The 11,900-nt window shown below is 50.0% G+C and overlaps 1 protein-coding gene across 2 annotated transcripts; it reads left to right on the forward strand.

Annotated features, from left to right (window-relative positions):
- Nucleotides 1–596: 596 nt before the first annotated feature.
- On the forward strand, nucleotides 597–1,687 carry CARTPT (CART prepropeptide). 2 transcript variants are annotated; one of them, XM_031604778.2, is made up of 3 exons: nucleotides 597–740; nucleotides 825–908; nucleotides 1,012–1,687. In XM_031604778.2, exons 1-3 carry the CDS (start codon nucleotides 597–599, stop codon nucleotides 1,117–1,119), a joined length of 336 nt encoding a protein of 111 aa, XP_031460638.1. In that variant the 3' UTR covers nucleotides 1,120–1,687. The 2 variants fall into 2 exon arrangements, with proteins under 2 accessions (XP_031460638.1, XP_089987450.1); XM_090131324.1 differs by having other exon boundaries at nucleotides 597–908.
- The last annotated feature ends 10,213 nt before the right edge of the window (nucleotides 1,688–11,900 follow it).

An 11,900-nucleotide genomic window follows, 5' to 3' on the forward strand; every position in this document is an offset into this window, starting at 1 on the left:
CTCACCCAGTTTCAACCCCATTGCCACAGGCAGGGTTGCCAGCTGCTAGATCAGGCTGCTCCGCCTGTCTGGAATGCAGGCATTTGGGGTATTTGCAGCCCCTCTGGGCAGGCTGTGCCAGCATCTCACCAGGCTGAGTAAAGAATTTCCTAACATTTCATCTAAATCTCCCCTCTCGCAGTTCGAAACTGCCCATACTACTACCAGACCACACAAAAAGTTGGTCTCTTCCCTTTTTACAAGCTCATAACAAAGATGCATCCTCTCATCGCACCCTGTCACAGACCACCGCCTCTAGCTCTCTCTGCTCTCACAAGCCCGCGTTCCGCTGTGTCCCCGACGATCCTCGGGCTTCTGTCCATCTCGCCACCTCTCACACGGCGCTGCCGCACGGCGTGGCTCCCAGCCCCACGACAGTCAGGGAGCACTCGGGAGGCGCTCCGTCCTCCGCCTTGCCCGCCACTGGAGCCGGGCGGGCCGGGCTCAGCCCGTGTCGCCGGGGGCGGGAGGCGCCGCGCCGGGATCGGGCGCTGACGCACGGCGGGGCGGGCGCGGCGCTATAAAGGCAGCGCGGCGCGGCGGGAGTCGGCAGCACCATGGAGAGCTGCCGGGCGCTGGCACTCTGCGCCGTGGCGGCCGCGCTGCTGCTCAGCGCCCGCGGGCAGGGGCCGCCCGCTCCGCGCCGGGACCGCGACCTCGGGCCGCCCGGCGGCGGCGGCGCGTCCCGAGAGAAGGAGCTGGTGGGGCGGGGAGGGGGGGAGCTGATTGTGGCGGGGGGCGGGCGGCGGCGGCGGCGGGCTGACGGGGCTCTGGGTCTCTCGCAGATCGAGGCGCTGCAGGAGGTGTTGGAGAAGCTGAAGAGCAAGCGGGTGCCGCACTACGAGAAGAAGTTCGGGCAGGTGCCGATGGTGAGCGAGCGACGGGACGGGACCGGGCGGGACGGGAAAGGGAGGGATCGGGCTGGGCGGGATGAGACCGGGCCGCTCTCTGAGTGCCCTCCGTCTCCCGCAGTGCGACGCCGGAGAGCAGTGCGCCGTGAGGAAGGGGGCCCGCATCGGGAAGCTCTGCGACTGCCCGCGGGGCACATCGTGCAACTCCTTCCTTCTCAAGTGCCTGTGAGCGACAGCATCGGCGCGGGGCAGTGTCCGCCCGCCCGACGCCGCCCAGACGTCCGACACCCGTGGAGCCGTTCTCCCTCCTGCCCTCTCCCCGGCCCTCCTTTCCCGTTTGGTTTTCGTCCTTTCAGGAAAAGCCCGGCCCGCTCCTCCCCCGGGACGCCCGCCCGCCGCGGGATTCGGGGTTCCGCGGGGGATGCGGAGCGGTGGGAGCAGGGCTGCGCCCGGCGCGCCCCGATGGCCTCCTGCTCGCCCCTCCGACGCCGAGCCGGGGGCAGCGGCGGCGCCGCGCACCGGGGAAGACCCGCGGCGGACAGCGGCGACGCCCGGGGTGCGGCTGGGGGAACCGTCGGAGGAACCGCCGCTTCAGCGGAGCCACCGTGAAGAGGAAGCTATCTGGATCCGTTGCAAACTACCAGGGGATATCCCAGCCGCCTCAACCAAATTTCTCACGTTTCTACGACGAACTGATGTACATAAATATGTCTGTCCTCCACAGGTACACTGTACGTTTTGGCGAACTCATAACGTGGTTTAATCCTGTGTTCGTCTCTGTTAATAAAGTCACTGTTCTGATGACAGTGTTTGGGGAAAAGTCTTGATTTCACGCCCGAGAATCCCATGCTACGGAGCCAGCCGAGGTAACCGCGGGGCGCTGCCGTTCCCCGGGCGGGGCTGCGTTCGTCCTGCGGCTTCTCTGCCGCGCGGGCCGGCAAACACTGTGCCACGGCCTCTGCTTCTGCTCCTGTAAAGAGGGGCCACGGAAGCAAATTCCTGCCTCTCCCCGCAGTGCGGGTGTCCGTACCAGAACCAGGTCCGGTTACTTCTGCCAGCAGAAGTGGAAGAAAAGTGCTCCTCCAAATAGCCTTCATAGCTGGTGCTAGGGAGAACACAAATTTAGGTGTGAGAGACAGAGATTTGAGAGAAAAAAAGAAAAAAAAAGATTTCTGCAAGGCATTCGTTTTGCTTTTGAAGGGGAAGAATACATGAACGAGTCAGGAACAGAAAAATGGACTACAAAAGCAAACAAATAAACAAACAAAAACACCTGTGTTTCTTAGTACTGCTGTTGTCTTGGATGGGGATAAACTCCTCTTAGATCAGAGTCTAAACAGCTGGAAACACCCACAGAAAGCATGAAGGGTGGGGGCCACATGGCTGTGGGGCAATGCACAGACACGCCATGCATGTTGCAGGATGTGTGTGCAAAGAGAGGCAGGAGAGAAGTTATGTGTGGTGGGAACAGTATCTGGGGAAGAGCGCAGATACTTACAAAGAGAGCATGGAAGGAAGTGAGCAGGGAGGCTGATGATATTTTCCAAGCAGAGGTGGCAATCCACTGACTGCAACTTTCATGGCCTTGGGCAGCTGCTTTGGAGAGGCGTGATGGTGCATTTGCAGGGCATGTATAAACTTCTGTAAGCTGGTGGCTGCACTTCTGGGTGGCTTCATGGTGTTGCCCAGACACTGCAGGGGCTTTTGGTCCTGATTTCTCATGGAGTAATGTAATGATTTGTTTGTTCGTTTTTGGATTGTCTGTGTCTCCATTTCCTCTCTTCTGTCCATCTCCTCCCTTCTCCTCCCCTCCCCTCTTTCCTCCTTTCCTTCTTCATTTCACTTCCCGCAGTGCTGCTCAGCCATTTGCCCTATAGGCTGATATCTCGGCCCGGACCCGGGGGCAGAACGGGTTTAGATACCGTTCAATATCGTAATTAATGGCCAAGACGGTGGTCTAAATTCTGTATAGTCGGCAGGCGGTATAAAACCAGTGAGCGTAGAAGACAGATCAGAGAAGCCTGCTGCCATCTAGAGGAACTTCGGCTGGTTGGAGAAACGGGACAGCGGGAGTCCGATGCCGTTTGGCACAGGAGGAACAGCCCCACGATGAGGGCACGTTCTCTTGGCCCAGGTGGGAGGATCGAGTGCTGCCGCACTGCTGAGGACCACAACGCTTAACAGAAATTTAAGGAGGCCACTCAAAAGTTAAATAAGCCTCATGTTCTCTTTGGAAAGGGTCTGTACTCTGCAAGTTATTGCATTTCTTTTTTTCCCTCCAATGAAAGGAATTGGGGTGAGAGATCCTTCCTGATCTCTGTGGACATTGAGCCAGAGTGCAAGATCAAGGGCACACTCTTCACCTGACTGCTGGATAAAGTAGGAGGACACACACATGGATAAATGAGTGGCAGACTTGTGGACAACAGAAAGCACTCTGTGGGGAGAGCAAATGCCTTGCCGTGGTTCTGACCTGCCATGGAAAAACTATTCAGAAATAACATATTTTTATCCCACTCCTCTGCTAACTGTAGATTCTGAAGAAGATCTAATGGACTAGATTGGGGCCTCTGTGAGAATGGGTAGAGATGCTGTTTTATGCAATAGCAGTGAGGAGGTCAGCCAATACCTCCAAGACAGGCCCTGCACACCACTTAGCTGAGGGTCCAAAACAAACACAACAACTTCTGAGAATTCAGCATGGGGTTGCACAGCAGACAGGTTGGTAAGAGAGCTTAGACTTAATCCTAAGGCTCGGAAATAGGCTTTTATCCAGCATGAAATCAAAAATCAAACTGTCTCAAATGTCAGCCCGTTAGGATTCAAATGTGGTAAATCTGCTTGCTTGTATGTAATTCCATTACAGCATCATTTTCTTTTTTTATTGGATCTTCCAACTGAAAAGACTTGTGAGGAGAAAATTAATCCTGACAGTCTGGTTGGTGGATTCCTTCTTTATGGCAAGTTGACCATCATCTTCTGCTCACCTCATTGCTCAAGGGAGTCACTGCTGTTATCTTGGGCTCCTTGGGAGCTTTGGAGCTTCTGGATGCTCCCAGAAACCTCCATCTGGGTAAAGACATTAAACTCATTCTCATCTACTGCACACATAAAGGCTGGAATGCAAATAAATACTGTGAAAAAGTACAGAAAAAAAAAAGTGTTAATTCAATGTGATGTTATTTATTGTGAATCTCTTAATTCTCCTGAAGGAAAATGTAATAAAAGTGTTATAAATCAAGAAGCTCATGCCGAAAAAAACCAATAATCTTTGTCACTATAATAACTCTAAAGAAATAATGTCAAGCAATGGGCCAAAGTAGCTCAGTTGGATTGTGTTGTCTCTTTTCAATGCTTTCTGTGGGCCTTCTCCACACTGCACATGCTGGTATGGGCTGTGATTCTTCTAGGATATTCTGAACATCTTCCTAGGAAGCATCTAGTCAGAAACTCAAAGACAGAGATGATCAACTTATGTTGCTAGGGGCTGCTCTGAAAGTGAAGACTCCTGTTTGATTTTCTTGGCTCCCAATCAGGGGCAGATGTTGGCATGGCAGCAGAGGGTGAGCCTTCCCACCAATATGCCATTTCATAGCAGCAGAGGGGGCAATCTGACAGAATGGCATCTGAAACGGAAGAGCTTATGAAGCAAGAGTGTGTCATGTAATTCCTCCATGCAGAAAAAATTGCACTCATTGACATTAATTGATGCTCGGTGAATGTTTATGGAGACCAAACAGTGGATGTGAGCACAGTGAGGCAGTGGGTGCTGTGAGCAGTGGTGACAACAGTGGGTCACCTCCACCGGTGCAGATTTTTACCAGCACAGCATGCAGGCTCCTGTTCAGTGTGGTGAAAATGCATGGCTTTTGGTGGTGACTGTGTCAAAAAAAAGTGTTTTGCAGCTGAGAATTTGCTTCTGTTATTGTGCTTTTTGTATCTTTTGTAGTTTCCATGAAATACAAAGGAGGCATTATTTTAGATCATGTCTTTTTTCTTCTCTTCCACTTACTTCACAGAATTTGTGTCCACAGTGGAGGCAGAAAAGGTTCCATTCTTCATCAGCAGGCATCAGGAAAATGCATGCCTTTGGGTGTAAGCATGCATTCTCTGGGGCAGAAGGTGAGTCTTGTAGTGCAGTGAGGGAAAGCATTTGCTGAGAGCTACTGCAAGAGTGATTCAGATCAGTGTCAGTGTCAAATTGAGAAGAAGTGACACAGCTACGGAGGGACAACAATAGCACAGCAGAGGTACAGCTGACAACAGACTTCTGTGCCATTAGCTCCTCTCAAGCAGGCATAGATGCAAGGGTCACTGGTCAGAAAGTGTGGAAGACTCTTCTGCCTTGGAGACAGAAGAGAAGGCTCCGGGGAGACCTCATTGTGGCCTTCCAGTACTTGAAGGGACTGTATAAGCAGTAGGAGGAATGACTGCTATGAGGGTGGGTAGTGATAGGACAAGGGGGAATAATTTTAAACTGAGACAGGGGAGGTTTCGGTTGGATATTAGGAGGAAGTTTTTCACACAGAGGGTGGTGATGCACTGGAACAGGTTGCCCAAGGAGGCTGTGTTTGCCCCATCCCTGGAGGCATTCAAGACCAGGCTGGATGTGGCTCTGGGCAGCCTGGTCTGCTGGTTGGTGACCGTGCACATAGCATAGAATTCTGTGATTCTGTGGTTCTATGATACTGCCTCGCAAAACGCCACATTGACGTTCCGATGCTGCCCCCTGCTGTAGGCTGGGGAGAAAACGGAAAAGGAAAGTCGTGGACGGCATGGACAGTTTAATAAGGAGGGGGGAAAGAAGGTAAAGAAAAGAAAACAACAATACAAAACCTAACAGTAACAAAGACAGCGAGAACAAACAAAGCAAGTGCTGCCCAACACAACTGCTCATCACCAGGTGACCAATGCTCAGCTAGCTCCTGAGGAGAGGCAGCCACTCCAGTCATCATCCCCCCATTTTATTTTTAACATGATACTATACGGCATGGAGCATCCCTTTATCCACTTTAGAACAGCTGTCCTGGTTCTGTCCCCTCCCAGCAAACTCTGTCCCCTCCAGTCCCTTCGCTGTCAGAGCAGCAGCAGAAGCTGAAAAGTCCTTGACTGTGCAGCACTGCTGAGTCACAGCTAAAACTTCTGTATGTTTCAATTGTTTAGGTTTTTCTCCTAAATCCAAAACAAAGCACCATATCAAGCAAAACTAACTCTAGTCCAGGAAAAACCATGACAGAAAACATGTCCAGGATGATGCTGGTGCTCATCTGAGAGGACTGCCTGCTCAGCACCTTTGTGTATTCTCAATCTCTCTTGCTGGCAGTCCAGTGAAAAAAGGGTCCTTGCTGGCCCACAGAACCCACTTCAGTGACTGGATTTGGTCTAGGTGGGATCCCACATAGAAGACACAGCATAGTCAAACTCTGTTTTTCAGAAAGTTGGTGTTTTATTTTCCTGTCTTTCTGTTCCTTTTGTTCTTCCCCTGCTTTCTGGCATACCCATGGGAAATTTATGTTCTTCTTCAGCATTCTTCTCAGGGAGACAGACTGGGATTTAGGGGGCACCTGAGGTGAAGAGGAGTGAGGTTCTGATAGCAGGATACTATGAATTTTCTTGGTCTGAAGTGTCATCTGAACTCTTGGCACTGAACAACTTCAAAAACTGTGGAGAGACTGAGCGAGGAGAAGAGGCTGGAAGAGTACATTTGCAAGCAGTGCTACTGATATGGATGGACTGGTAGAGGCTTGGCTCTTTTTGGCTAGTTGGGAGTTCAGTGTTGTATCACGTTGTTTCTGACAACTATTTATTGCTGTTGTGGAGTTGGATTGAGGGGGGAAAGTGGTACAGAAATGCACTTATTTCATTAGAATACTTCTTCAAGGCAGTTGAGATAGCCCCACAAAACAACCCTAGTAAGAAGGGCACTGCTGTCGAATGCCTTAGTAACATGAGATCTCTGCTGTCAATGAGGCATGGACAGTAAAGCTTTCCTGTAGGAATCTTAAGCAAAATCATGGTAAACATCACATATTTTTCATGAACAGTAGATTTTGAAGTTGATTTAGAGCACCTTGAAAGCTTGACAACACAACTGCAGGCTTTCCCATGCTTTAGGAAAGCCTGCAGTAATGTTTCTTGGCATTATAAAAAGACATAAGTTTCTGTAAGGCAATACCAATCTTAAGTTAAAACCCTTCTATTGGAGGTGGTACTAAGTCATGGGAGAAACACACGCCTTTCTTTCTGTATGTCATGTCTTGTCTATGTGTTTAATGGTGATTTACACAGAACCGTGCAGTGGTGTTACATGTTGGTCATGTTCCCTTAGAGTTGTTAACAGATTGTCTTGAGTCAATCTTCTTTTCCCCAAACAATTGCTGAGTCAATATGGTGCCACTTCAGCAAAGACTAATCAACCAGCTGGAAGGACTCCATTAACCCTGCCATTTGCTTTGGGCAAATATTCTGAGTGAGGAGAACCTGCTCTCACTGGATGTGCTTATGGAGATGAAAGACAAGGTCCTTTGAATTTAAGAACCAGCCACACCCTCCCAGGCCAAGCAGAGCTTTCTTGCTCAGAGCTACCTTGCTGTCTCACCTCTTGAATTCTTGAGGAAGACCTCCATGTAAGAGAAGACGTATGGGTGCTGCTTTAAGCACATATGCAAGGATCAAGAATTAGGCCATTAGATGTGTTTCTGCTGCTTGGGTTGAAATCAGTGTTTTAATGTGTGAAGGTGCCAGCAAAGTTCCTTAATGATGATTTCATTGAAGTATTTAAAAAGGAGATCGCTTGCCTTCTAAATATCTTGGTCAAGGAGTCATTAGTGCCTGTAGACAGCTCTGCAGGTATAGAGATCTACGAATCATCAGAGTAAAGAGAAGCATCAGAACCTGAGGCTGCTGCCCTTTTTTTTAGTGTGTTACTGCATCTGTGAAAAGTCAGAGCCTCTGAGTGCTTGAGATTGTATGGGAGTGTTTTACTATGGGAAAACTTAGCAGAAATTCAGTCAGAATATTCATAAAACAAAATTCACTGCAGATTTTACACATCTGCCCTTCACAGAATCACAGAATCACAGAATGGCCAGGGTTGGAAGGGACCTCAAGGATCATGAAACTCCAACTCCCTGCCACATGCAGGGCCACCAACCTCTCCATTTAATACTAGACCAGGCTGCCCACGGCCCCATCTAATCTGGCCTTGAACACTTCCAGGGATGGATGGGGCATCCACAACCTCTCTGGGCAGCCTGTTCCAGTACCTCACCACTCTCTCTGTAAAGAATTTCCCCCTGACGTCCAACCTAAATCTTCTCTCCCTCAACTTAAAACCATTTCCTCTTGTCCTACAGTTATCTACCCTTTCAAAGAGTTGATTCCCTCCTGTTTGTAGGCTCCCTTTAGGTACTGAAAGGCTGCAATGAGGTCACCCTGCAGCCTTCTTTTCTCCAGGCTGAACAAGCCCAGCTCCCTCAGCCTGTCTTCATAGGGGAGGTGCTCCAGTCCCCTGATCATCTTCATGGCCCTCCTCTGGACCCCCTCCAACAGCTCCCTGTCGTTCTTGTACTGGGGGCTCCACACTTGGACACAGTATTCCAGATGGGGCCTCACAAGAGCAGAGTAGAGGGGAACAATCACCTCTCTGTCCCTGCTGCCACCCCTCTTCTGATGGAGCCCAGGATCCCATTTGCCTTCCAAGCTGCAAGGGCACACTGCTGGCTCATATTAAGTTTTTCACCTATCAAGACTCCCAGGTCCTTCTCCACAGGGCTGCTCTCAAGGACCGCTCCTTCCAGTCTGTAGGGATGCTTGGGATTCCTCCGGCCCAAGTGCAAAACTCTGCACTTTGCCATGTTGAACCTCATCAGGTTCACCCGGGCCCACCTTTCTAGCCTCTTGAGGTCCCTCTGAATGGCATCCCTTCCTTCAACCATGTCGACCGCACCACTCAGCTTGGTGTCGTCAGCAAACTTGCTGAGGGTGCACTCAATTCCATCATCAATGTCATTGATGAAGATGTTAAAGAGCACCGGTCCCAAGACAGACCCCTGGGGACACTGCTCCTTACCGGCCTCCACGTGGACATAGAGCCATTGATGACCACCCTCTGTCTGTGGCCTTTCAACCAGTTTCTTATCCGAGTGGTCCACCCATCAAATCCACATCCCTCCAATTTGGAGATAAGGATGTGGTGGGGGACTGTGTCAAAGGCCTTGCTCAAGTCCAGGTAAATGACATCGGTCGCCTTTCCCTTGTCCACCAATACCGTCAGTCCATCATAAAAGGCCACCAGATTGGTCAAGCATGACCTTCCTCTGGTGCAGCCGTGCTGGCTGTCATGGATCACACGCCCCTTCCTCATGTGATCAGGCATGTCATCCGGGATGATCTGTTCCATGATCTTCCCAGGCACAGAGATAAGACTCTGTGATTCCCTGTAGTTCCTGGGGTCCTCCTTGCTCCCTTTCTTGTAAATGGCAGTGATGTGACCCTTCCTCCAGTCATCCAGGACGACACCTTACAGCCACGACTTGCTCGGCAACCACCTCCTCAGAACCAGCTCCTTCAGAACCCTGGGATGCACGCCATCCAGCGCCACAGACTTGTACACATTCAGTCTCATGGGGTGGTCTCAGACCTGCTCTGTCCTCACAGCAGTGGGGGATTTACCACCTCCGTCCCCAGCCAGAGATTTAGGGATTCATGGCTCAGGTTGAGTATTCACATGAGTATTAATCATAGATTTTAAATATGGTTATCTTAGCTTATAGCATTTTTGGTGAGGCTGGAAACAAGAAGTTGCTGTGAATCCAGCTCAAGTGAATTGTCATAGCCCTTCAGGACAAGCATGCAGTGATGAAGAATGATTTTTGTATCTTTCATTGTTACTGTTGTCAGAATTACTGCTATACAGTAAATTGTTTATTCTGAAGGTGAGTTGAAACCTCTTTCTCTAAATTCAGACTGAATACTGCTGAATGAGATACTATTTTCCAAATCATTCTCAGACAGTGCAGCAGATACTACAGGTCATCAGAGAATCTTGAAGAAAACCATACATATGTTTAAGCTTGGACACAGAATCACAGAATTGCCAGGGTTGGAAGGGACCTCAAGGATCATGAATCTCCAACTCCCTGCCACATGCGGGGCCACCAACCTCCCCATTTAATACTAGACCAGCTGCCAGGCTGCCCAGGGCCCCACCCAGTCTGGCCTTGAACACCTCCAGGGATGGACGGGGCATCCACAACCTCTCTGGGCAGCCTGTTCCAGTACCTCACCACTCTCTCTGTAAAGAACATCCTGGCATTCCTGACATCCTGACATCCCTGACGTCCAACCTAAATCTTCTCTCCCTCAACTTAAAAACATTTCCCCTTGTCCTACAGTTATCTACCCTTTCAAGGAATTGATTCCCTCCTGTTTGTAGGCTCCCTTTAGGTACTGAAAGGCTGCAATGAGGTCACCCTGCAGCCTTCTTTTCTCCAGGCTGAACAAGCCCAGCTCCCTCAGCCTGTCTTCATAGGGGAGGTGCTCCAGTCCCCTGATCATCTTCATGGCCCTCCTCTGGACCCCCTCCAACAGCTCCCTGTCGTTCTTGTACTGGGGGCTCCACACTTGGACGCAGTACTCCAGATGGGGCCTCACAAGAGCAGAGTAGAGGGGAACAATCACCTCTCTGTCCCTGCTGCCACCCCTCTTCTGATGGAGCCCAGGATACCATTTGCCTTCCAAGCTGACTGTCTTTTGGTTCTGTTACTTGTGATAAATCAGCTTTTTGCACATGCTCTTGCTTTCTACAGATGTACTTGGAAGACTCTTGTGATCATAAAACTGAAGCAGACAAATACATTTCTGGATAAGCCCCCCTTTCATGGACATGGAAAAATAGAGGTCTGTTATATTAATTCCACACATTGCAATGAAGTGTCTCATTTATGAAGGATGCAAAACTGAAGCAGAAAGGGGATAAAACCAGGCCCGTTAGAGATGAGCCTGGGAGAATGTAGATGGGATTGGGATGAGGCAAGGGGCTCATCTGAAGTACATCTACAATAATGCACACAGCATGAGCAACAAATGGGAGGAGCTGGAAGCTGCTGTACAGCAGGCAAACTAAGTCTTAGTTGCCATTACGGAAATGTGGTGGGATCGCTCCCATGACTGGAGTGCTGCAATGGATGGCTGTAAGCTCTTCAGAAGGGACAGGCAAGGAAGGAGGGGAGGTGGTGTGGCAATCTGTGTTAGAGATGCTTTGATGCTGTTGAGCTTGGGGCTGGGAATGATAAGGTTGAGTCTCTACGGGTAAGGATCAAGGGGAGAAGCATAACACAGACATCCTGGTGAGGCTCTATTATAGACTGCCTAATCAGGATGAAGAACAGATGAGGCGTTCTACAAACAGCTGGCTGAAGTTGCGTGTTCACCAGTCCTTGTTCTCATAGGGAACTTCAACTTCCCTGACATATACTGGAAATACAATACACTGCAGAAGCTGTTTAGGAGGTTTCTAGAGTGTTTGGAAGATAAATTCCTGATGCAGCTGGGAGGAGAGCCTACCAGGGGAGGTGCCCCACTAGATCTGCTGCTCACAAATAGGGAAGGACCTGTGGGAGATGTGGAGGTCAGGACCAGTCTTGGACACAGTGATCATGAAATGGTATAGGCATCGATTCTGGGTGAACTTGGGAGAATTCACTCTACCTTGAGGATGGACTTTGAACTGTTCAGGACACTAGTAGGGAGAGTCCATTGGGATTCAGTCCTGAAGGGTGAAGGGGTCCAGAAAGGTTAGTCACTCCTCAAGAAGGAAGTCTTAAAAGCACAGGAGCAGGCTGTTCCCCTGTGCTGTAAGATGCAGCATAATGTGAATATGGAACTTTCCCAGAGGATCCAGGAGAAAAAGAGTTTACCTCCAAGTAGAAAGAGGGATGGACAACTTGGGAAGAGTACAAAGAAGTTCTTAAGATGTGCAGGGAGAAAATTAGAAAGGGAAAAGCCCAG

This window comes from Phasianus colchicus, chromosome Z (assembly GCF_987193195.1).
Source record: "Phasianus colchicus chromosome Z, bPhaCol1.hap1.1, whole genome shotgun sequence".
Taxonomy (NCBI): Eukaryota; Metazoa; Chordata; class Aves; order Galliformes; family Phasianidae; genus Phasianus; species Phasianus colchicus.

Excerpts from the sequence above, each read along its gene's own strand:
- CARTPT (XM_090131324.1), top strand. The coding sequence starts at position 597 with ATGGAGAGCTGCCGGGCGCTGGCACTCTGCGCCGTGGCGGCCGCGCTG. Across the intron at positions 909-1,011 it reads AGTTCGGGCAGGTGCCGATG|TGCGACGCCGGAGAGCAGTG; the intron begins GTGAGCGAGCGA and ends CGTCTCCCGCAG.